The sequence below is a fragment of the Phasianus colchicus genome, chromosome 1, assembly GCF_987193195.1.
Source record: "Phasianus colchicus chromosome 1, bPhaCol1.hap1.1, whole genome shotgun sequence".
In the NCBI taxonomy this organism is placed as follows: Eukaryota; Metazoa; Chordata; class Aves; order Galliformes; family Phasianidae; genus Phasianus; species Phasianus colchicus.
In genome coordinates, this window is record NC_143436.1 from 136,379,770 (window position 1) to 136,407,145 (window position 27,376).

At 36.6% G+C, this 27,376-nt stretch overlaps 1 protein-coding gene across 3 annotated transcripts in view; it reads right to left on the reverse strand.

Annotated features, from left to right (window-relative positions):
- Positions 1-621: 621 nt before the first annotated feature.
- Positions 622-27,376, reverse strand: part of TGFBRAP1 (transforming growth factor beta receptor associated protein 1) — a 33,702-nt gene continuing 6,947 nt past the window's right edge. For all 3 annotated transcript variants that reach the window (XM_031605177.2, XM_090127958.1, XM_090127964.1), the window contains exons 3-12: positions 24,037-24,231; positions 22,820-22,974; positions 17,241-17,323; positions 12,832-13,173; positions 11,376-11,433; positions 10,915-11,058; positions 9,973-10,119; positions 8,258-8,417; positions 5,715-6,148; positions 622-4,882 (exon numbers count right to left, since the gene is read on the reverse strand). In XM_031605177.2, coding sequence (XP_031461037.2) covers positions 4,694-4,882; positions 5,715-6,148; positions 8,258-8,417; positions 9,973-10,119; positions 10,915-11,058; positions 11,376-11,433; positions 12,832-13,173; positions 17,241-17,323; positions 22,820-22,974; positions 24,037-24,231 — 1,907 coding nt within the window. In that variant the 3' untranslated portion in view covers positions 622-4,693. The remainder of the gene's footprint in view (positions 4,883-5,714; positions 6,149-8,257; positions 8,418-9,972; positions 10,120-10,914; positions 11,059-11,375; positions 11,434-12,831; positions 13,174-17,240; positions 17,324-22,819; positions 22,975-24,036; positions 24,232-27,376) is intronic.

Genomic DNA, 27,376 nt, shown 5'->3' on the forward strand with positions numbered 1-27,376 from the left:
TCTTCAGCATCCCACAGAAACCCACAGCATCACTAGGACCACGTTCCCTAACAGAACTTCACCCAGGCTGCTGCCTACTCTATCCTCTGTTTCATGAGCACCAAGATGCTCCAAGGAGATGGAGCTGAGCTCACAAAAAAAGAGACAGGATACTCCCCCAAAAGCTTGAACAAGGAGAAAAAAAAAGAAAAAAAAGGACAACACAAGAGTGTAGGTATCCAGTGAAGGCCAGAAAACTGCCTAGGCAGCAGGTCCAAAGTAGCTGAAAATCAGAGAAGAGCCAGCCTATCCCTGCCCACATATCCACTAGTGTAACCATGGACTTAAATCACAGAAGAGATGACTTGGGCTCCATAGAGCACATTCAGACTTCCCAAATCTTTAACGGCAGTAGCTACTTTCACTGGAATATGTGAAAACATCCAGATTCAGTAGTATCTACCAGTGCTAAAGAACACCCATTTGTCTTCATGAACACCCTTGTAGGTGCTGAATTCAGCCCTTCTATTTGACCACTTTTGTCTGTCAGACACTGAATGAGTTCGTAACTGAAGAAATCCTTGTCCTTCACTTGGCCATTCACATCCCATTACCTACGTTATTCATTCATGGATACAAGTGTAATTAAAAGAATTTTTATTACAAATTAACATATTTATACATTTGTACATCTCACATACTGCTGTACATGTTCACCAACATAATCATTAATTCAGAAAGCATTAACAGTATAGATTTCCAGACCAATTTAATGCAAGGGACTTAGTTTTATAATCAAACTTTAAAGAACATCATTACCTTTCTTTTGTCCTTTAAGAATAGCAGCACATTTAATTATCAGTGCTCACAGGGCATAAGCTCTAAAGTTTTGTACAGCAGGAAAAAAAGAACAGTAGAGGCAATAGTAGGGCAACTCAATAGAAAGGTACTGGTTACAGTAGAGTTAGATCTAAGCAAATAGAGAAGAGTAATAAAATGAATTTACCTCTTACAACTGTAGAAAATAATATTTTTAATGTCATTTGGGATAGGAGTCCTGCAAATAGGAGATTTTTTTTTAATAAAGACTAAGTAGACAGTTAGGATAATGCCTGCGTTTTCCAACATCTAATAGAGGTCTCAAAACATATGTACCACCACCTTTCCACAGCTGATGTTATTTGGGCTTCATGTTGTTGATGTGCTTAAGTGATGCTAAGGAACATCCAGACTTATACCCACAACAATTTAGTGTTAGAACTGTGACACAAGTTAGAGCTTTTGGAGGTTGGAGTGTGGGCACTAAATACAATTTCCCCCTGTAGCCCAAAAGCCAGAATGCTGCCTGAAGCAGTCAGCCCATAGGTATGTGTGATGTGCTCTGTATAACAAAATTTGTTTTCTCAACACTTACAGCCCATTATTCTTGTACTACTATTGACATGATAATTTTTCCTCTTTAAATCATAGAAATTAAGATCTGAAATTCTCTGTAGTCATAAGCATGTGGCTATTCATCTGAACAGAGCATCAGATTACGGGTGGTTTTTTTTCCTCTTTTTTTTTCCCCTTCTTTCTGCCTTAGGGAGGGAAAAAACATCACATGATGACATAAAAATTATAGGTAATTTTTATGAGCCGAAGAATGAATATATGAAAGCATGAAAGAATAGAAAGTGGGTTAACAATTCCTTTCTGTATGCGTCAGCCACCGTGACAGAAGATGACTAAAAAGGTCAGAAGTGCAGCACTTCTGTAATTAGAAATTACGTGGTAGATGTGCTTATCTGTAGAAGCATCTGTATGAGAAACTAACCTCAGCTGTAGCACCCTGAATCACAGACACCCAGTGGCATTAAAACAAGTATCTGCACTGCTGTTTGGATCTCAACATAAAAATTGAGGACACTTGTTGGCCAAAAAACAACCACCAAAAAAGGTTAAAATGAAAAACTAGAAATATTTTATGGAGACCTACATTAAGAAAAAAAAATATTCTGATTGAATCTCTCTTCTCCAAGGGCAGGTCTAAGAACTCCTAAAGATGGCATCAAGCTTAATCTCCCAGAGCCTGAGAGGTGTAGTGGTTGCCCTGCAAAAGGGCACTTCAGTGCAGACACCTTTCATCTATTTCCTGACTACAAAATAGAGAATAACACGCACCACTCTGACACAGGCTACCATCTCCTCTGGTTGAGCGTTATCCCAGCTGCTGAAGTGCTGTACACACACTGCAACAGCATCTTTCACCTGCCATCTCCCTCCTAGGCCCTACCTCAGCCTCACACTCTTACTTTGCTTTTTTCATTTTGCTATTGAGGGACTTACACATTAACTCATCCACACGAGTTGTAGCATACAATTTGACTGAAAAACATAAGAAAAAAAAGAGGTGAAAAACATATAAACAAATGTTAGTGTTTTTCTATTCCATGTTCCTGGAGAGCTGAAAAGATCCAATCTCCCAAATTAAACATTAACTGCCTTGTTGGTCATCTGTGATTGCAAATCTGCTACCTTATAATTGCTCCTATTCATGTATTTCTTTTGTATGTAGAATTTGTTTCTGCTATATTTTAAATCAAAAGTAAAAACCTGAAGAAAATCTATATTAATCTCTTTTCATCTTTTACAGATGTATTTTTTCACACAATCATTAATAATTTTCTTGTGATCTGAATAATATGATCTCAATTTCATTGCAACACGAGTTGACAGAGTTCATCACTACCTCATGGCCTGAATGTCTTAACCACGAAGAGTGATGTCTGCTTTATTACCTCCCTATTAGATGGAAACAGAGCACACTGAGGATGCTGACAGCAAAAGGAAGTATCTATGAATGGCGTGCCAAAGAACAGAGCAGGTTTCTCCAGTCTTTCTAAAGCCTCTGCCTCTACCAGCAACTACTCTGATGACACAGAACTAGAAATTTGTCATTGCTGTTTGTACACAGGTTGTTCAAAAATCAGGAATATGAGACACAGAACCTGCTCATACCAAGGCTACAGGAGAATCACTCGTACCACAGCTCAGAAATGAGATTGAATGCCTTTTGGAAGGTGCTTTTCATTAAGTTTGTCTTTCACATCTGGGCAGAGGGAGCTGCAAAACTTAATTATTTTCTTTAAACTCAGTACAACAGCTATGCTTTTTTGATTTCACACTCAGGAAAAAGAAAAATCCAAAGGACTTTTACTTCCAAGACAAAGAAGATATTTCCCCCCCCCCACCCCAAGGATGTAATCTGGTTGCCCAACTCTGGACTGCAACAGCATTGAAAAAGCTGCTCTATAAGCCAATATTTCTGTAACAGGAGATCTCTTCTGAGACCATATCCAGAAGATACCATGCAAATAACCTGCTCTGCTGACAGTCTCAACTCTGATTTGGAACACTAAAGCAGTAAGCAGCCTACAGGCACTCTCAGCTACATGCTGTTCACTAAGCTTAGTATTTATTAACTTTACAAAATTAAAAGAAATGCTTTCACTTTGAAATACTATTTTATTTGAGTCATTGTTTTTGAGCCTCTCTTGGGGGAAGCTGCCCATCAACTGCTTTAAAATGGATGAATGATTTATCATGGCAATTCAGTACAAGTTTTGTTGCTGTCTGAAAAGCTTTAGTTTACAGAACATTTTGTAGAACGCAACAAATATCTCAATATCTCTGTAGTGCACCTTTGTAGATTTCTTCCCAGTTATGCCACTTTTCCATGAACTTGATTGCACAAAGTCACCCACAGGTATTATTAACACCTATTCGTGTTGAGTTTCAGTCTGCTTAAATTATAACAAACATTTAAGCACGTAACCTACACACTTCCGCATCAGCTACGTCCTTTATCCTCCAAGGAACCCCTATGATGATATAAGATAAATTTATTCAACTGTATGTACAGTATATTTGCATATTAATAAATAAATCAATATTAAAAGTTTCTTCCCCCATAAAAAAGTGACTACAGTCTGACCAGATAATCTGACTTCATCTCTTCATCCAAGCACAGCTGTGTGTCCAAGGCTATCAGTTTCCACTCAGTATACGACAGTAACCATAGGAGCAGAAAATTAACAGGCTAATGCTTAAGTTTAAATTTTATACAGCAGAAAAGAGGGAAAGGAAATAAGAGTACGAAAAAGTGCAAAAGCCAACAACTTGTAGAGCAAAGAACATGTTCATTATGTGATCCTGGGGAAGAGAATCCAGCCCAAAAGAGGACGTGCTGCAGCAAACATCATAAGCAAAGTGTGCATTTGTCCCGATAGTCAGCTGCACGATGCCAGTCTTGTTGTGTAATGCTCCCAGAATTCCTACTCCAACAGATACCATCTCCACCTCTACAAATTTATCAACACCACATTCAGTGCAAAGTGATATTTCTGAAAATAACGGTTTACCTTGTCTCCGTAACGTTCATCCTTGCTGTGGAAAAAAAGGCTCACTTTCTTTGACTGCTTATTACTATATACAGAAGTCTGTATTTGCACCTCTCCATTTCTGGTAGTGAATTTTTTTCCTCTATTTACATTCATTAGAAACTGAGAAGGCAATTGGCCATATTTTATATCTGCTGAAGTCCTCCCATTAACCCAATGACTATATGTTCATCTTCATTTATGCTTAAAGTAGCTGCACTTGTATTTTATTTTTTCCAGTCCGTTTTCAGTGTGATATAAGCCATGGGAACCTCTGGGATCTAGAGCATATTTCAAGTCTCACTGCTGGAGCTGGAAGAGTGAGGAGTCACATTTGAGTTCAGATGTCTGTTTGCAGCACAGTGTGTGTGGACCACACCTCCATTTGGGTATCTTACAAATGCAGGCTCACAGAAAGGATTTTGGCACACCTGACAGACCTTTTTGTCCGAAAGGAGAATTGGAGTTCCTTTATGTTTGACCTAAGGAGGAAAAACAAAAAAATCCAAGTGTGAATCTAGCAATGAATGAAGTCAAATTAAGATGCAGCAGAAAAAAAGTAACACTTCATTGGTTACACCTGTGTCATTTCAAATGTACCACTCTAATATGTACCAATGTACCAAACTGATGGCAAAGGCAGCTTGAACTATTTATATTTAATGTGAAATTCAGTCTCTGTATTCATACTAGCTTATACCTGTGCCTCACATTGAATGACACTCACATGTAATGCAACTAAAAACTCGGTACAGCTTCCTAAACAAGAATGACTCCCAGCAAACAGAGTATTGTCAAGTTCTTATTGCAGACAAATTCTGCTGGATAAACTTCCATTAGAAGGAAACAGATTTAATCATACCCAGGTAAACTTTAAGTAAAACTGCTCTACAGCTAGAAATAAAGTACTCCACAAGTGGATTTAACAAAATCAAAAGCTATTAATAAGCTTTAATGCCAAATGTTGTGCAAACTCTATTGCAATTACTGGCAAGCAAAAAAACGCAAACAAGCTTAGTTGTTAAAAGTTCTAGAAGAAATTCATTAATCTGGAAATCCCACATGTATGTCCGTTCAGCCCACAAGTTCAAAGTTATTCTTTTTGCAAAGCCTCACCCCCCCCTTTTCTTTTATAGAAGTATAAAATTGACTGTAGTAGCCATCACAAAAATGTAATAAATGCAGCAATTAAGATTGCCAAGGACCTGAAGTTAACTTTGTCCTAAATCTTAAAGTGTCTGAATATAATTAAATCCTCAGATTCAGAATACAACTTCAAAGTGCCTCTATTAAAAACAAAACATAAAACCCTACCTTCTCATATTTGTAGATCAAGTTTTCAGCTTGTGCTAACCCAAGTGCAACCTGAGTCATTCTTTTCGTATGAATGCTTTGCCTCACTGCTCCGGCCAGGAATGGGGAGAGGAGCTGTACTGACCAGCTGTCAGGCACCAGCTGCAAAACCAGAGCTGCATCAAACTCAGCTGCATGGTTATTCAAGAGATCTACAGCAGCCATGACCAGTGCACAGTCTGACGTGTCTGGGTTCAGATATACTGACAGCAGCATATGGAAGAGCCTCCGTCTGTACTGCAGATCTCTGTTCTCAGAGTTCCATATACAGTATTCTTCAGCAGCACGGAAATCCTTTAACTCATGGACAAGGATATGCAAAGCCTTCTCGTGTTCTTCTAGTTTTCCATATAAAATTGCACTTTCCATGTGAAGATCTGTGCCACGGATTTTGTCTGTTAAATGAGAAACCAGGTAATGTTTGCTCAGTGGAGAAGACTGCTACTTTCTCTTCCCAGTTCAATTCAACAAGTCCACAGAGCTCAATTTCCACTCATTTTGCAGAAAAGCAGGCAGCTCTATACAGATACTTCTAAGTACAAGAATGCACAGATGTACAGAAACAAGTACACCACAAAATAAGGAAGAAGAAATTACTAAGCAACAAGTGATAAAACTAAGAGTATGATCGTTTAAAATTCTAGCAGGTAAGTTTTGCACATTCCTGCCTACACTACCACATATTGTAGTTTCATCTCAGAGTTTATCATATCTTTAAGCTCTGCTCACATCAAATATTACACAGAAAAACAGATAGTTGCCTTAGTTTCAACTGAGATGGAATTGTTTTCTTCAGAGTGTCTGGTAGGATATGTTTTGGTTCTAGGTGAAAAACACTGCTGATTACACACCAGTGTTTATTGCTGCTGTACAGCAGTATTGTACAGAGCCAAGGCCATCCCAGTTTCTCAGCAATTGGTCTGGGAGGAAACAGAATCAGGACTTGGGCTGACTTTAACTGGCCAAAGTGATATTCCACACCATATGGCACCATGCAGAAAGAGTCCTGAAGGGTGTGGGAGCGCATCTCTCTCTTCTGCTTGCTGTGGAGCTAGCTGGGCATTGGTCAGGCATGGTGAGCAATTGCTTGTGCATCACTTGTTATATACATTCATATATAGGCACACACATACACAGTCATAACTATTGTCCTTTTCTTTTTCTCTTATTTTATCTCAAAAAAAAAAAAAACAAAAACCCAAACCCAAACCAAGAAGAAAATCTAAGCCTCAAAAAAATTCCAGGACAACAGTTTAAAGTCTACAAGAGACACTAACAATCAAATATGTTCTCTTTCAAGAAAAGGACACTATAAACCCTTAATCCAGTCTGGCAGCCTAATTGTAAAAGTTAACAAAGTACTTTTTTCCCCACAGAATATTTTGGTTATCAAGGAGGAACAATACCAGCATTGCAGTGACCTCATCTTCATGAAAAAAAAAAAAAAAATCTTTCAAGCAAGAAATCCTGCATTTTGGAGTACGTTGGCTCCAAGAGAATAATCCACCTTGTAAATCTTGCTCTTACAAATTAGGTTAAAAATAAAAGCTTTTCACTGACTGTATTGTGCTTGTATATTACTTGTCATACAATGTTTTGCTGACTGGAAAGTTAAGAGGACAGTAAATATTGTTATTTTAGCTGTTACTCATCAATTTTTACTTCTACACCCAGTCGATTTTTTTCATCAAATTTCAGAAAATATTTCACATCTTGAAGTATAAGAACAAGTGATTTCCCTTTCATTCTTGGGAGGTACATTAAAAAATGGCCAGAACAGCACTGGCCAAGGAAACATTTTAGCTCAATTGTCACTTTTCTTACAATTATACTAAGATATACGTTGTTCTTTTTACTAAAAGTGAGGATCCTCTTCTTTTTTCCTGACTAGCATGAAACCATGAATTTTTTACATGCAACAGAAGTCCTTAGAAATCTCTACAAAGATTTGCTTTGATTCACAATAATTGAAGAACAGACTATTTAACAAGTAAGATTGTAATTCTTCCATTTACAAAAGACTTTCACGAGTTACATGTTTTTCATCAAAAAAAACCTAAAAATAAAGTAAGGTATTGTATGAAGATACTTTTCCTGTCTAGTCATCCTGATTTATGCTTGGTGCATATGTACCATTCTATTTCACAAACCCCAAGATCAAAGGCCTTTGCTGAATCAGCTTTGTGTCTGAAAAGGACAAGCATCAAGCAAATAGACCTAGATATTAGGAAGAAGTACTGTGAGGGTGGTGAGACACTGGAACATGTTGTGGATGCATGCAAGGCCAGGCTGGATGGGCTTTGGGTAATCCAGTCCAGTGGTAGGCATCCCTGCCTTTAGCAGAGGCGGTGGAACCAGGTGATCTTAAAGGTCCCTTCCAACTCAAACCATCACGTTGGTTCTATGATACTTCAACTATTTTCACTTTCTATCTTTATGAGGACTTAGTAAATACAGTATGTCAGTTCTAGCAGAAAGCAAAATTATAGAGAAATGCATCTTACCCAAAATAAAGTGAATTCTATAAAGATCAGATTTCTGAAGAAGGCTGCGTAGTTTCAACAGCAGTTCAATTGTTTCCACACAGTTATCTGTGGTCCCAGATTTTAGCTTCAGTATTGCCTCCAAATACAAGGCAGCTAGATGAGTATGGTACTTTTCTTTCTACAAATGAAATAAACAACGTTAGCTCAAGTTTACAAAGACAATCTCTTCTCCCCACCAATAACATTTCAATTAATATTTACGTAATTCTATAAAGATGTTTAAGTTCATTCATTTAATTCCAATTATTCAGAAATCTTTTGTTCACACATATAGTGAACTTATTCAGACCAGCTTCACAAGATAGGATATGCTATACCTACAGCTATGGGTTCTCTATCTCAACAATGCAGATATTTCTGAAAAAACACGACATCTTATTTGTAAGCTCATCTTTACCTTAAATAGACAAGCTCAACTGTGTTGTTTTTTTTTTTTTTGTGCAAAAATTATTTCCTTTCAAAAGTCCAACCATTGCATTAAAAGAGATTTCTCCCCTTTGACTACAAGCATGTTTTACGTAGTCTTCTCCTCTTATTTCTCTAGTAAAAGTCTAATTTTGACCTCACACAGTTTTCTCTATATTTAAGTATGTTCTTTCAACTTTTCCATTTCTGCAGTAAAATCTGAAAAAGCCAGAGGTAGGTGTTATTCATCATGTCATAGTCATCGATACAAGCTGATAGCTTGACTACTGTTTGAAACATTCTCACTACAGCAGTCACAATAATCAAGTACGTTCTGAAGAACAAATAAATGTATAACTCAGTACTTATTAACAGGCAGAGTAGATTTAGTTATAAATTAATTTTGCTAAAAATATTCTACAAAACTAACTTTAGAAGTTTACTTGAAACTATGCATGACATAAGAAACTAGTACATTCACTGGTCAGTGTCATACACTTTGACTATCTGAAACAACAGCAGAGAGAAACCATTGTTTGGCATGTATGTTTTAAGAATGTAAATTCATTAACTGGTCTATTGAATTTCTTCAGTGTTCATTTCTTTTCATCGTTTTCAGGCTAAAGCAATTGCAATTTCTTCTGTGTCTATAACGCCTCATATCCAAGTACCATAACATTTTCTTGCTTAAAAAAAAGAATATACTGTCTACACTGTCACTTCTGACTAATGAACACATTTTTTTGGGCATCAACATTTAGAGATGCTTGGAATTCTACAGTTAGAGGTGCATGTTTTAATTCTATCACTTCTGAAGATCTCAACAAAAGGACAAGATAAAATATATATATATCTATATGACAGTAAGTTTGAAAATGACAATTGGCACTCAATGGGAAAAAAAAAATAAAGTTTTCCAGCAATTGATATGCAGTCAACTCTGACAGACTGAACATATCCTTGTTTCACCTTCTCCTGTGTACTTTGCAGGTATCTCAAAGTTTTGTGTGTTTACAACCCTTCCAAGATGTACTGTTTGGTCTAAACGAATGCTATACTGAATAGTAGCAAACATACCAAGGAAATTTTCATCTCAAAATCCTAAATCACTGTTTGTGGAATGAGCCTTAGCAGTGACACAGAGAAGCATGCAACAATCAGATGCAAACGTAAGCGATTGTTTTGCCATTGTGAGAGTTGAAAAAGATGAAAAAAAGACAGAATATAGATCATGGACATACTACTTTTGGTATTGCTGTAGGACTCACCTCTATTTTTCTTTCCAATACGAGATGTTCTAGATACTTAATAAGCGCTTTAGGATATTTGTTAAGGCAACTGATGATATCATCTGGATTAATGTTGTTTTTCTCTTGCTCTTCCAAAGGTCTTTTAGTAAAAATCTGCACTCCCACCTAAAAATAGATAACTGCATTTAGGAACTCAATGACAACCATTTTATTATCATTTCAATATTTATTTAAACAGCATTATCAGGTCAGTTGATACGTTATTCACAAGACAAACAATGCAAAACTGCCCATTGTACCACTAAGCTTATATTACCTTGTGCTTAATGTGACTGTACCCACTCCTATTTCCTTTACCTCATTCAGTAGTCTATGCACTGCCAAGCCTATAAATCTTTTGTTGAGTACACCCTACACCAGCTACAAGAAATACTGAACAGATCAGCATAACAGAGGGACAATTTACTGCAGAGGACTGAAGTGTAAGTTGGAGATCCGAATATGTATGGGTTTCTCTCTCTGTATCATGACATTTGATGGATTTCTACAACCAGACCAGCTTCACAAAAAAAAACATCAAAATCAAAGTTGAGAAATCTGGCACACGACAACTGAACTTTAAATTAATACTGATTAGATAGTAACAAATTTCACCAGTACAGGCTAATACAGCATAAAGCATGCCTCTTCACAGCACACTAACATACCACTAAATTGCATTTTTACTCCTGCTGGAATAAGTTTTTGTTGTTGTTGTTTTTAAGCAATGAGATGTTGTGTTGAACGAAGGCTGTTTATTCCACAGCCTTCACTGGAAACAGCACCCTTCACTGGAATTCGTTTATAAGAAAAAGCAGCAGCAGCTAACCTTGTAAATGAGGTTGTTTTTTTTTTTTTTTTAAATAAAGATCTGAAAATTATCTTAGAAATGTGAAGAAAACAAGTACACCAATCACAAACCTCTTCATTTTTTTGTAAAACCCATTCGGAGTATTTCCACACCAAATCCTGGTCTGAGCAGAATGTCAGGAAATCTACCACATATTCATAGAGATCTGAACGCGTAGAGTCTTCAATGTCTCCATCAACTATTTGCACCCATAACTGACCAAAAAAAAAAAAAAAATTAAGATGTATTTAAACATTCTCGTGCCTCAAAAAGTATACAAGCTATAACAACACTTAGAATTAGTCATTGGTATGCATGCAATTAAAAAAAGCTTCTACAAACACTAATTGTAAGGGACCTCATTGGTCACTGAATCCACACTTCCTCTCCATCACAGCTTTTCTTGTACCTGCCAGATTCAACTAATTCAGTCCCCATAATGTGTGGGTTTTTACCATCTGAGAACAACTAGCAGAAGGACAGGTAGGATTTTATAATGATTTACAGTTGACACTAAAAGCTTTATACTAACCTGAAGTGCTGCAGCATCTTGACCATTGTAGTGATACAGGAGACCAAGGGCAAAATACCTGTATGAAAATAGAAAACAGTATTAAAATTGATAGATTTTTCCTATCATTTTCACTGGTTTGATAAGCATAGAACCTAGTAAATAGTTGCTTACAGTGGGATTTCTAGGTGACATGCACATGGCCAAGACTACATTCAAAGGAAAAAAATTTTTTTCTAGAAAAGCATCCATGTCCTTCCTCTCTCTAAAAACAGTTATAAGCTACTAACTCTAGTTTAAGTGGTTACAAAGCACTTGTCAAATCACAGATGATTCTTATGCTATTCTCTGAATTTCATGTACAGACCTAACACAGCTAATAAGCATTCTGCTAATATCTAATCAAGTGCAATTAAAATGAAATGTATATGCTGCTTTTATTTAAAATTTTGTTTTGCTATCAAAAACATTTTTCTTCGCTGCACCATGAAATCAAGAAATCAAGTTAGGTAAGGAAGAGCTTCATTCAGTACCATTACAGATTGTTTTTTGTGTACTGTAATATAAATGAAGCTCAAGTTCTATAACGACTTTTCTCACAAAACTATGTTATGCATTTCACATCTGCAAAGGCTTGCCATGCAAAACAGACATGCCAAGAGCATTCAATAAAACACCTGCATTAAATCTAATCACAATTAAAGATTGCTCTTCACAACTGTACTTGCTACCACTGCACCATACACTTTAAAGACTGAAGAAATGAAATCAAAGACAAAGACTATCTATGAATGATTTTTTTTCCCCCAATTAATTCTCTATCCATTGCCATTTCCAAATTGAAGTAATTTTCAATCCTTTGTGGAGGTTGGTAGCCCTACCTGTGGCAGGTGGGGGGGGGAAGGGTTGGAGATTCAGATCCTTGAGGTCCCTTCCAACCTGGGCCATTCTGTGATTCTGTGATCCTAAACAGTATCCCTTTAGTAAATCAGTAGGAGCACACTGAGTTCAAAATTCAAAAGCAGCTTTTCCTTCTTGCCTCAAATACACAGCTACAATTTAAAAGCTACTAGTTACTTAATAGCTTCTACCGAAGATACAGTGTGTTTTGAGGCAACTTTTCATTGTGTCCCAGACATTTAGGACTACTGTTGCTGCTGCATCCATTCAGCTCTCTATCTAACACTATCACAAGGGCAAATAAACTGCTTTTTCCCCATTGTGATCCATACCAATACTAATCTTTGCTTTGGACACAGTTTCAAGGGGAAAACTCCGTATTCCACTAGATATCTTTTCTTTATCTCTGCTTGTCAATTAAGGCCTTTCTCCCCAAGTTTGGGGATTTTTACAAGTCAAGTCAAATTGGCTTTTGTACATTAATTCAGAAATACATCACTCTAGAAGTCAACAGCTTTTTAGGTCAAGCATTTTTCTTACTGGTCTCAAGGGTGCCATACTCAAAAAATCCACTCACTTTTTGTGCTTTTCCAGCCATGCAGCGCTATCTGTTAGAAGACAAAAGTTCTCTGAAACCAGCAGGTCCAGCAGGCTTTCATGATTTGCCTCTGCATATAACTTGAGTAAAGCCGTGTCAATATCTTCCTTGTAGCCATTTGCAACCTCAGTACTGCGGACTTCATTCAAGTAACTCATGAGAAAGCGTTTGCATTTTATCATCTTCTCCTGGTCCCCTTGGGTCAGCTGGTTTAGGTCAGCATACTCATGCAGTGGAGGATGAGACCGTATAAATGAAGAGGAAGTAGGCAACAGGAAGGGGTACAGAGAGATCAGCTCCCGGACATCAAGCTGGCCGCTTCTGCAATTACAGTGTCAAACTAGATGAAGCAAAAAGAAAGAAAAAGTATACATAGGCACAAAAAAAATAACATTCTGGGAATGAGTGCACATATGCTTAGAGGCAGGACACCAACAGGTCATTGGTTTCTGAAAGCTATTGCCTTCTGCATCAAAACAAGTATCATCAGAACAAATTTGGAATTTTATTTTTTATATTTCTATATTTCTTTTTTTTTTTTTTAATCTCTACTAGATTACTGAGAATTCAGAGACTGTCCAGTCTTTTGCTTTTGACATCTTACAGCTGTTTGGTGGCATACAGTGGGGAAAAAAAAAAAAAAAAAAAAAAATCAGCTGAACAGCTCTCTCGACTAGGATAAGTTCCTGGGACTGTCCTACACTTCATCAATACATAATGGTAGCTGAACGAGGCCAAAAAACAAACAAACAAAAAAACCAAACAACAGATAGCGGAAGGTTGCATGAAAGCCACAAAGACTGTGCAAATGTAGCACACTGTAACACAAGTATGTTACCCTACACAGTTTTTCTCCACCACATCCAAGAAACTCCTCAAGCAATGGAAAAGACAATCTTATGAAATAATAAAATTGGAATTTGGTCCAAATGTGGCAAATATCTGATTTTCACACTTAGAATGATACCACATCCAGGGCTTTGCTTTAGAAGAACAACAAGGAATCAAGACTTATATTTTGTTTCTCTGTCAATTCATTATTCAGAATTCATCTTTAGAGACTAGCTTTCCTGAAAAATGTGTTGTTGAAAAAACTAAAAATGAACTTCAAGTTCTCCAAAAGAAATCCTGTTTACTTTTTTTTTTTTTTTTCCCATAAACAAAACTTAAGATGTTTTTATCTATCCAACAATCAACCTCAGAAAGACTTTCCCATTCACAAAACTGATCGGAAAATTCTAAAAGGAAATTAGTTACGACCATGGAACTAAATGGAGCAGGAACATCTTTTCAATCCGTAGGCAATAACTGTGAATGATCACAGAATTACAGAATGACTTACGTTGGAAGAACCTCACAGCCCCAAACCCTGCCATGGGCAGGGCTGCCCCCCCACCAGCTCTGCTGCCCAGCCCCATCCAACCTGGCCTTGAGCACCTCCAGGGATGGGGCACCACAGCTTCTCTGGGCAGCTGTGCCAGCACCTCACCACCCTATGAATAAAGATCTTCTCCCTAATACCTAATATTAGTCATCCTTCTTTCAGTTTAAAACCATTTCCCCTTGTCCTATCATTATCTTTCCACATAAAGATCTGGGCAATCTGTTCTCAGTGGTCTTCACTTGAGCAGGAACCTCCAATGGTCCCTTCCAACCTCAACCATTCTGCTGCTCAGTGAGTCTACGAAATGGGTTAACCTCTCATCTATTGTTCTGAAGTAATTAAAGTGCTGAAGGTGTACCCCAAGTTGTTCACCTCTTGCCAAAGAAATAATCCTCAAGCCATTCAGAAAACATAAACCAGTAAGAAGCACCACATTGTTAACAATACTTAGAACTTGAAAAATATGATTTAAGGATGTCCAGAGGCTACTGAATTTGTACCAGAAGAGTAAAATTCTGGGAGACAGCAGCAATAGCAAGGAATTTAAGAGCAGTAAGCAAGCATCTTGTTTCAGAGCCTAAAGACTGCAAAGCATGGAAACAGCAACATCAGTAACAGAAAACTGCAAAATTTGAACACAGGGAGCCTTCCTGTAAAGAGAGGCTTTATAGTATCACAGAACCATAGAATGGGCTGGGTTGAAAAGGATCTCAAAGATCATCTAGTTTCAACCTCTCTATTATGTGCAGTGTCGCCAACCACTAGATTAGGCTGCCCAGAGCCACATCCAGCCTGGCCCTGAATGAAATGATTCACACACTACTGCCTAAAAAGCTCAATCTCTACCTAGGAAGGTCAGCCTCTAATAAAAGAAGCGTTCCCATCTACTTTGCCGATTCTCGCAGTTGAAGTTTCCTTTTAATTCCTCTTTTTGGGTGTTGCATTTGGTTTTGAAATTCTTAGATCCACATTATGATGACCTCACCCGTTATGATGAATTCAGCAACAGCCTGCTAAACACGCTGTTTGCTTTATGTATTTGTAAATCCCCAATGGTAACAACACAAAAAAGCACAATTTGCAGGTTAGAATGGATAATATGATGCTAGCAATAACAGTTTGTCAAACCAAACAAGTCCTACTGTGACAGCTCATTTTAAGGTTAACAGTTTCAGCTAAAAAAAGAAAATCTTCCCTCCCCCTGTTAGCTATTAGTTTAAATCTAGCTACCACTTCCTTCCTTTTTGTCAGCATTAGTCAGTACATGGAAAAATCAGCACAACCAAAAGGAACGTAGTAGAAAAGTATTCTTCTTAAAAGCTTCAACCTCTAAGATCTATGACTTTAAGAATCAGATAACTATTTTGACAAAATTAACCAAGGATTACTGATATGAGAAAATGAGACTTAGTCCAATGTAATTATTTCCTGTCTAAACTGTAACTCATAGATGTTTTCTGAGAAATGAGCCAATCTTGCTACAAATTTGGCCAGCAGCGGATCCATACCTCACCAGTTTCTTGAAGTTTCTGCTGCTGCTGTTTCACTGCTAAATTACCTTTTCCTCAGAGATATACCAAGTGGCCCTTTGGCATTTTAAAATGAATTATTTCTGACTAACACTAACTTACACCACCTGCAGAGCAATACATGCAGATAGGGGAGTATTTGTGTAGATTGTCATTATCTTTCTCAGTTTTCCAACAAATATCAATAAGATTATTAGAATTATTATTAGATTATCATTAGAATGAACAAGATTACACCCAGATATACACTTCATCAGTTCATGAAATGCAGTTCTACTTTGGAGTTGCAACTTTGAGAGGAAGGGAACACCCTGGGATGCTGACCCAGCTTCAAAATTCTTGCTCAGACAGCAAGTTTTCTCATGTAACAGTTTTTCTATAAAGGAGCTTGCACAACACTGTTCATTGAAACTTGCTTGTCAGATGGACTGCCAGCTGGATAGATGCTGCATAACTGAACTTGGCTGTTCCATCTCCCTTCTACCCACAAGGTGCCAGAGCTCTCAACAGGATGCATTTCCTCTTTTTCATTACTTTTAAAGACCTTTAAACCACTGCTAGCAAGGTAGGACCCCCAGAATAGACTGCAGGCAATTACTGCCAGGAATTTTGGGTAAAGGAATAAAAGAGTTGAGGTTGAAGGGTCAAACCATAGTCAAGATAGCTGCACTGCTATAGAATCCTAGCCACCTAACACACCTAGACAAAGAATAAACATTACAGCTAGTTCAACCTCAAACTATTTTACCACAGCCAGCCACAGTAAAAATAAGTCTATTGGAAATCCATGTGGAAAAGTTTAGTGGAAATTTTGTAAAGGATTCTTTACTTCATAGACCTTTTAATTCTGCTTCAGATACACAAGACAGCAAAGATTTAATCCAGTGTTTGGAAAATCACAGGCAGGAAAACTGTAAGTTGGTCACTAGTGCCAAAAATTACAAGGTAAAACAGACAGTGGTCATGGCCAAACCAAATTGCTCAAATGCTGTTCAGGTCTTTCCTGTCATTCTCCAGTTTCCACTCTGTGTACATGGCCCATTCAAGCCCAGTGTTTCCCATTATCCTAGTACACTGGAGACAAAAATGGAGAATTCCCTCTCTAGTTGTAACTTCTCCCAAAGCTTCACTTTCCTCGAAACATTTCCATTAACCCAAGAGCAACTCTTTTTCCTATTATGTAGAACACACAGATTACAGAATTAGAGAATTCAGAATCAGATTATAGAATTAGAGAAACTTTAACACTACTGGACATTAGCGTACAAAAAAACCCATCAAAATACAGTTGCATTAACTCTTGAAATTCAAAGTTGTTTCAATCTTACTCTGGATTTTCCCCTAAGCAAGCCATTTTATCACATGTGATTTCAAATTTGCATCAAAAAATATTCAAGAGACCAAGTGTTTTTAAAGCCAATTACACTAACCCCTTATTTAAAGATAAGCTACCACATTTCTTGTCACACAATTACCTGAAGAGTTCTTTTGCTTCAAGGAACTGAAGCTGTGCAAACTGTATAAAACCTGCTTGCTGCAAGATTCGTTTGTACATTACCTATAAAAGAGAAGGGGAGAAAAACTATTATATTTCTAAGGAGTTGTCCATATAATGCTAGTCAGAGCTGTAACAAGTACATCATAAAAACACTGAATACATGACTTTCAACTAGAACCATTAAGTAGCATGCAAAAATAATATCACGATATTAAATTGTATGTACCCACATATACTCTGAATCTGCTGCCCAGGCTGAGTTACATTCACAGATGTGTGTAAACAATACTATCCACAAAAACTTACTGAAAACAAGTCAACAAATAGTGAATAAGAAAACTTGAATTCAAACACTGACTCATCTAACACCAGTCTGACCTGCCTCAAGTTTTCGTTCATGGAATTTACAAGAGGCCAATGGTTATCTTTAAAGTTCTTGTAATTCACCAGACAAAAAAAAAAAAAAAAAAAAAAAAAGACAAACTCAAGGGTCCCAGCTGAACACACACAGCCAACTTTGTCCTCTTCTGACCACACTTCTCCTGCCTCCTTGCTGGTGATTTTCACAGCCTCTTTCCCAGCTGATAGCAATATTTCTGATTTTCTGACAGATTTTTGTTGTTGTTGTTTTTAATAAACAAATACTTTTAAAGCAGTTCAATTTATCAAATACAGAATACATCACGAAATGTACATAAAATATGGTTTAAAAGGAAAGCGCAAGTAAAAGCACAAGGAAAGTAACGTGTTACAGAGTTTTGTTGTTATGATCATGCCCAGACAGAAAAAGAATTAGAGTTTACCAAAGAAAAAAAATCACTAGGAAAAGAACAAATCTGCTTTAAATATAATATGGTACTTTTTGTTTTTTTAAATATGAATGGTGAATTGGTTACCATTAGATTAAATGTAGCTCAAATATTTCCAATGGGAAAAAGAAAATTACTGCAAATCACAGTTGAGGTTCCTTTCAAAGTATCCATCACTTGAGACAGAACAAGTGTTTTGTGAATACAGCTAAGCCACCTCCACATGCTCTCAACTTTACCCTTCAACTTTATCATGAATATGCAGTTCTCTGACATCAAGCAGAGTACATGAATGCTGTTATGAATAAGAGTTCCATTTTCAATGAGAACACCCAGAGAAATTCCAATACATTCAAGCACATAATTCAGGCATACTTCAAGCAGGGTAGACTGATATTCCAATCATTGATTTTTCATCTTGATTAAAGACTGTGGATGTACCAAGAGAAATTCTTGGCTTACGTCCATTTAGTTTGTGCATACTTTACTAATGGATTATCCTAAGGAAATACTTATCCTTGATCATTAATAAACCATTACAAACTATTGATTTGTAGAGTAGGGAATTCTCTTGCCTCCACAGTGTTGGGGATAGAAGGGTAAACAAAGGGACATGTTATCTGGCACATCTTCTCAGACAAATGATATGCTAAAAGGGAACTTAATTAGAGCAATAAAGTAAAACTACCTCAGATGATAATGCATACACAAGAAAACCATATCTTAGATTTACAATTGTGTTATTATACCAGTGAATTGAAATCTGTGAGTTTATGAATAGCTGTCTGGTAACTGCCTGAGGATGCAGATAGGTGCTGATGAAGGATTTCAACCCACATCCTATTGCACCAGAAAGTCTTCAAAATCTGACCTCAGGCTTGCTAGGGAGGGCCAAAGGACAAACACTGATCAAACTACTAGAAAAACCAACATTAAAGTTAGGGGTTTTTGGAAGTCCATTTTCAATTTTTCCAGTCAATGGACCACTAATATTTACACATTAGGAATTAGGATATTAGAGTTAAGTTCGCATTGATCCAACACACTGAAGGCACTGCCTTAATTGTATGGCTTACTCTTTACAGCAATCTTTACAAGAGCTTGTTGACAGTTTAAGTATAGGCCTAAGAAATCAGCTTTAAATTTAAAACTGATTAAGTGGTATTCACTTTCACTAATGTATCTTCACTCATTCCTTTGTTATCCAATTTCAGTGGACATCCCCAAGCAGATGCTTCTACAGCTTTAAAATAAACACTGATAAGATATGGAGTATTCTGGTTGATTTTCAGCCATCAAGGTAAGCATTACACAGTAAAACGCCTCAAGATTACAGAAGCAATAGATCTGGAAAATATGACAATATTTTGCAGGGTTTTTAAAATAAGGTAGATCTACATGCCAACTACAGCTTATTTTTGTTTATGATACAGAAGTGATCCTGAGTCCTTCTAGATTCGTGTGCCAGAATATTGTAACTGGCATGTTAATTGGCACATTTAATAAGGCATTAAGTTACAGTCTGCCAGAATTCAAGACATACTTATTGCCCCAACATAACAACTACAGGACTTGAAGTGCCTTAGGTAAATTTTATACTGCTGACTGAATTCATATTAGAAAAAATAGCAAGAACAAAAGTTTACTTACAGAAACATGAATAAAGAATTCTATTAATTAGTATCTGAAAAGGCACTAGTAAACAAAGCTGACTGCTGAAGCCACATTAGCTATAGCAAAGCCTTAATTCTACCAGCAGCTTGGAAAAGCCTTCCTAGGATTATCAGAATTCTCAACAAGATTGCCAAAAAGATTTTTTCTAGAAAATCACCTCAGTTTTCATCAGGTTTGTATGCAGTTAACAAGTTTTTTGAAACTAGAGAGAAATGAGAGGCAAAAAAAGAGATACCTATGCAAGAGGTGTGTCAATCTAATCAAGGTCTTCACTACCATCAACCATGATTTCTGCAAACTTCAGCTGTCCTGAAAAATTAATAAGTAGTGTTCAGTCATTTCATGGTAGCATGGTAGAAAGGCCTTTCTATTCTTCTACCAAAAATGATATCCAGTGAAGCCATCTCCCTTGCACCTCTCTTGCTTTGCAGTTTTTACTTAATGATAATTCTTGATGCTCACATTTTCATGTAATATAACAGAAATATGCAGTCTGCATGAGCATGTGTTAAATAATGTTAGAGCTACTAATGCACGATCTCCTTGCCATAAACTAAGCATTTGCTGTACAAATAATTCTGAGAATGCAGTACTTTACTGATTCAACCCAAATATCATTCTGCATTATTGACATATATACATATATATTTACGTGGATGTAAATAGAAAAAGTATGCAACTGTGCATGCATGCAACAACAACGCAGCACTGAACTTTAGAAAAAACCTTATGTCCTCAAGAGCTCCCTTGACTGAGTTCAAGTCACATATGCAATGGCAAAAGCCATTCCAAACTGGGAAAGATAAAACAACTTACTGAAAATGAAGGTAGTATACTAATTGTATCAAACAACTGCACAAATTATAGCTGCTGGATCAAGCATCTTAATTCAATACTTTCATCTTCCTACTCCTGCTAGTATAAAATGGTGAATTAAGGCCTTGAATATCAGCTATACAAGAATCAGTAAAGCTTGGAAAATAGATACCTGAAGATATTTATTAGATAGGACTTAGAAGAGAGAGAGATTATCTGATCAATTAAAGAATGCCCAAGAAACAATGCAAGAGATGCATGTGAAGCATGTGATTTGGATGTATTCTGTCAAGCTTATATTATGGGATACTATAGTAAAGGAATGACTGATGTGTTTGTACCAAAACTGTAATGACAGCATTAATTATTAGAGGCATGTTGGAAAGCAAGCTCAACACATCACATTTCCAGCTACTGATGCATTCCGAAAAATTGGTCTAACATGTCAACAAAGAATTTAAGTTGAACCATTTTAACAAGTCAATGAGAGACTTCATCAATTCAAGCTGTAGTTAACATCAGTCTGTATTTAGAACTTAAAATTTCAAGAGGTTTTGCTTACAATGTAAATTTTTTGCTTTTCAGCCAAATCACTGACAAAAGGAAATTGAATACACTTGAAAACACAAAGTCAGAAAGAACTTAATATTCTTGGAAACAGTAATTTGGGGAAGTAAGGCATACATACAAGTGCACATAAGGCACTAGTAAATAGAAGGTGACTTATTCTAAAGGTAGAAAACCTCTAAAAGAAAGAAAACCTCAGAGGAATTAATCATGAATGTTATACAAGGAGCTGCAGCTAAATCTGTGGGGGAAAAAAAAAAAAAAAAACAACACATTAAGAAATCTCTCACACTAAATTTTGTAAACTGGAAATACCTGGAAAATTAGAGGCCAAAATACACAGAAGACAGAATCATGTATTCTGTCCTCATAGCAGGAATTTAGTTTGCCTCTTTAGATTTCAAAGGAAAAGTTAGACATTAAAACAAACTGCAAGCTGAATTCTGAATTTGCTGAGATACTTTCCAGTACTTCAGTACTTTTCAAGTACTTTCCTAAAAGGGGGGGAAACATGGAAACACTCTTCTGCCAAAATTTTTGCATTGTGAAATCTCCCAGCCACTCAGTCTACAGAGGAATTATGGATCAAAGTGAAAGCTCTTAGAATTTTCATTTCATTTAATGATTTCTTTCCAAGGGCCTCGAATAACATTTACATGTTATGATATGAACAAAACTACAAAGTTTTAAAAATTAAAATATTTCCTGATAGATTGAATTCATTTTGGTCCACTGCAGTTTTAAAATTTCCAGAGTCGAGTACCACAATTTCAATGTATTCTAAGCAAACTGAAAGTAATGCAACAGATGCCATTTTGATGGCAGCGTAATACCCTAAAGTACCTAGAAAGAAAAAAAGAAAATATTAATTTCTGCTCCACATATAGATTTCATGTGGATTACAGATCAAATAGAAAGAAACCATCAAACATCCAATCACATACTTGGTGAATAGTTTCAAGTTCACTTCCTAAAATACTGCTCCAGAATACACTGATTATTTCCTTATATTACAAGAGATTTCACGTTATTTTATCCAAATTTCAGACTCCAGATCAGAGATAGGAGTAAATTCAGAAGCATGTGTATTATAACATAAACCAGAGGAAGAAGGAAACAAAGTGCAAGTCTCTAACGCTAAATAAAGAGCTACAGAGATGGTTTTTTTACTCCACAGAAATCTTAACCATTCTGCTATATACCAATCCAAGTCTGGAATTAGGATGTGTTTGTTACACACTTCCTACCACAGTTTTTAAAGTTGTATACTATGGAGTTTAAGGTATAGTGAGAATGCCCAATAAAAAAAAGCCCTGAATGGAAATAAAGTATACTTTTTTTTTTTAAACAGCAATAATATCTAACAAGTGAACAGAGAGCTACAGTAAGCACTGCAATGTTTCCTTCCCTATCACTAGTTTTCTGGTTTTAAGTTACAAACAAGGGAAAAAAAAGAATAGCAAAAACCAGCAGAACAGCAACACTCAGTGCTGCAAGCATCACAGCTGTTAACAACACATATCAACTCAGTAGCACATTTGTTTCTCCAAGTTGAAATAATACAAGGTATTAGTAGATTCCTCTTCAATGCAAATTCCTCTCCCATCCTGCCCAGTGATCATATGACCACTGGCAATACATGGTCCCCCTGTAAATTTACATTACCATCAAAATTCAAGTAAGGACAGACCTGAAATTTCTCTTTTGGAATATTCCTTCGAGCTCCTTTTGCTAGAACAAGGGCTTCTTCCACTCTGTGGCTAGCTAGAAGATCCTGAATCTGCTTTTCCAAAGGCAGTGGTACCAAGATATACACACCCTTATTAGTAGCAACAATCACTTTTCCTGGAGAACACAAAAAGACATTGATTTTACACTCTTTTTAGAAAAAAATAGCAATATTTCAGAAATAGGCTTTAACATTCATGATATAAGAATCTAAACAGGGTTAAAGTTTTAAAACTTATCTTTGTTATTACTGTATTCCCCAGATAGCACAGTTCACTACTAAACTGCACTCCTTATACAACTTATTTATAGCAGATTTTGTCCCGCTCTGAGTAAATGAAGCTGATTATATTTCACTTATGTTGAACTAAGTCATACAGGTCATCACTTTAAAATTAGGTTCAAGAGAACAGACTTTTAACAGCCAGCCTATTTTCCTCAGGCTTGCATTAGGAAATTGTACAGCTGTACACAAAAAGTGATACGTAACATGCAATTCATAGTACTAGGGTTTGTAGCTCTCTAGGGAAAAGAGCAAAAACAAAACAAGTATGAAATATGTTGCATAGCTGGTCTGTTATTGAAGGATAGATCATTAAAAAAATGTGTATTTGTTTAACAACTTGTTACGAAATACCTACTTCTGAAGGCTTGGGAACCCTGCCCATGGCAGGGGGGTTGAAACTTTGAAGTCCTTTTCACCTTGGCCATTCTATAATTCTATGAAGCTTTATCAGCTGTTTTAGAAAGGCATCCAAAAGAACAATTGTAAGATACGTAAACTTTGCCAGGAGAACAAGTGGACATCTATCTGTAGCCCACAATTATGGATTCGTAACATCGTTAGTTTCTTTTAAAGAAACAGTATTAAGATACAAGAAAAAACTCTAGGCTCACACACTCCTATCCAACAACTAACTTGATTAAAGTACATTCAACATATTGTTGGAAGCACTGAATTCTAGATGACAATTTTTTCCTATCACAGGCTGCAGGAACCTAAATGACAAAAATATTTGCCAAGAAGTTACAATAGTCCACACACTTGATAGATATTTGTTTAAAACAAACAAACAAACACCCCCTCAAAAAACAACAAATGAAGTGACTATGCTCACAGTGGTGACTGTTCCAGAATTACTGGTACAAAAAGAAGAAAAACCAACTGTTCTCTAGTACCTTCAAAATCCTGTAGAATATGACCCTCTTTAAATGGCAGGGTTTGCTTTTGCTGCTGGTCCAACATGCTGTGCACTGTAATGAAATCCTCATCCAGAGCAACCACATAGGGAAAGCACAAAGCTGCTCCAATCACGTTCTCCGACCAGTGCACAGGAGCACGCTGCGAAATGCCATCTACAGTTGCAAACATGCCTACAAAAAGAAAGAAGCCTGAGGCTCACACTAATTGAAGAGCATTTCCCCCCATCAGTATTGATAATAAGGTATAGGAATAACAGGTCTCAGAAGAACAGATGCAGCATCAGATGGCACAGTGGCAGCACATCACACCTCCTTGGATCTTACAAACCTGTTGGCTTGTTCAGTTTGAAGTTGTTCTTTATCCAACACCCACAGAAATAAATACCACAAAGAATGAAAAGAGAAATATTGAAAAAGCTACTAACATATAATCCAATTATTTCTATAAAAGTATCTTTAATTATGACACGTTGTTCAAATTCATCCCAAACCATAAATATTTAGTGAGGTTGGATATTCAAACAATATTGTCATAGTAAGAGCTGCAGATCTGCACAACCCGACCTATCCCGCAATAAAGGCATATTTGGTCCTTGCAGCATCATACACCCAAAGAGAATGCCAGTCCCTGTGCAGTTTTTCACTTCTCCACTTTGCCATGGCTAAATTTTCACTGAATTAAATTAGAGTTCCTAGAGAAAAGCCACTTCCTGAAAAGTGTCAGTTTTCATATCTCTTAAGAAAAATATTCAGAAACAACATATAAAGCATATCTTTACATAAGCCAAGCACAGATAAAAAACATCTTTAATATTCCAATGGTACCTATGCTGTCTCATCAAATCAATAATATTAAATCCAGTACTTTCAGTTAATATTAATTTTTTTGTTGCTAGTGTCCTTTCTTCCTATCTGTTCTGTCCTTCCTCCTCCTACCTTAAAAGTGTGACTTGCTTCTGGATCATAAGCCTTTGCTTCCATTTCTCGTACTTAGTATTCACCAATTCTACTGAGACTTTTCTACTATTAACTGATGGAAAATTCCAGTCTAGACTTGCAGATGTTGTTCAATAATTCTTTGACAACTGAGCATCATGTAAATTTCTGTTATAAACATGAACACGTACCACTTAATATCAGAACACTCACTCCACTAAAAAGATATGCCTATGAATATTGCTCTTCAGCAGGAATGAGCCACTTGGCAGCTGGTAGAATGAGTCTGAGTTCTAAAGGATAGAGGAGATTAAAAGATTATGTTATTCAATTTACAACAGCTCTTCCAAACAGAGAATAATGAGGCAAGGGTGAGGTAAGGGTAGCTGGGTAGCTGTGCCACCCTGAAGGAAACAAATAGACAAAAACCTAACACCTCTCCTTCCCTGCCCCAAAAAAGTGAATAAAACAGATGACTGTAGGTTTTTTTTTTTACAGGACTATGGTATAGAAACTAAGTTTCTGGATCCTTTAAAGCAGCTTTGAAATTAACAACCCTTTCCTTTGACTAATGGTGCTGCACAGTCATGACTTCACATCTGACTATTAGCAAGTGTTATTTACTTTTACACTAACAACATCACTTTTTCAAACAGCACACTGCAGAAAATACTGCTTTGCCACAGCATCCTATCCAAATTGACTTGGATATTCTTACGCTTCAGAAGCAAAATTTTATGCAAGGCTGACTGCACTACTCATTTTTGATGCCTTGCAGTTGTGACTCCTTGCCATCTTGTACTACAATTACATTTCAAAAGGTGGGAAGGAAAAAAAAAAAAATCAGTAACAAAGTCAGAAATAATTATATTTGGAATAAAAATTGTTAAAATGTTAATATTTATTTGATATTATTAAAAACCTTTTTTTTCACTATGATTATTTTTAAATCACAGAGCCCTTTTAATTGGTCATTTAAAAAAAAACCTTTAAGGAAGTGAAAAGACAAGGAGAGCAGAGTACAGTACTTTTCCAACTCGTTATCTGTCTACAGCCCTCAGCTCTCAACAGCTGAGGCTTCTGAGGTAGAACAATGTCATGTCTAGTCTTCATCAAACTTTCACCCACGGATAACGGCAACAGCAGGAAGGCCATGGTTCCTGGTTAAGTACAGGAACGTGCTTTATGAAATAGATAGAATCACAGATTGATTTCATATGAGAAATGCATGTGCTATCCAAAAAGTTATAAAAGTGACTCAAAACACAACAATACTGTTGTTAGCACTACGAGATCTACAAATCTGTAGAACCACAGAAGTTTAAAGGCTACCAGAGGACATCCAATACAACCCTCTATACTCAACAAAGGACCAACTTCCATATTTGTCTGATGGACTCTGCAGTGTTTTTGTTTGTTTTTAAAAAAAAGTTTTAGTGAAAATATCTGGGAAAAAAGTACAGTAAGAAAATGCATCATTATTTACTTGCCTTTTTTAAACAACATGAAAACTTTTGGTTATCATAAAAGCTGACAGCATAAGGAATACTACAAATGGGTGAAAACAGGGAATGTTGGTTGCTGTTGACTACTATGCTTTATGCACTATCACCAACTGCGAGAAAATGAATTGCATAACCTTTTATGAATCATTCTGCTTAGCACACGTGCTTGTTGCAAGTTATAGGCTGCAGCTGTCCATTTGTAGGCTACTCAATCACCATACAACTGTTCAAACCATGCACCAGTGAGAAGAGTTAATGCTGGAAAAAGAATAAGCTATAATTAATTACATAAAATTTATAATATACACTGAAGTTGATTAGATGAAACTGGGAGGGAACCTCCTCACTAAATCAGCTTCAACTCACTTGCTCAAAACCTAATCCAATCAGGTTTTAGGTATCTTTGAGAACAGACTCACACCCTTTTCAGGTTCCATCCTTCAGCCACCATCATAATGAAGTGGTTTTTTTTTTTGTTTTTTTTTTTTTTTGTTTGTTTTGTTTTTTTTTTAATTTTGGTACCATCTTTGCAAGCTCTTTCTTCTTCAGATTGAACAGTCCTAAGGCTGCTCAGCCCCTCCTCAAATAAAATGCAGCAATCATCTTTGTATCAGCTACTGCTCTCATTTGCAGATCACATACAAGCTTACTGTAGGTGCAATGCATACCACCATCCATGTCATTAGCATCAGAATTGTCCTCACTATTGGCCCACTGAGATACACAGCTTGTGACTGAACTGAAGCTGAGCTTTGTGCTGCTGCCTGCAACCCTTTGAGCCAAGATTTCAACCCATCTCAGTATCTAGCTTGTACTTCATCTGTTTGCTTATAAGAATGTTATGGGAGGTAGCATCAAAAGCCCTGCTGAAGTCA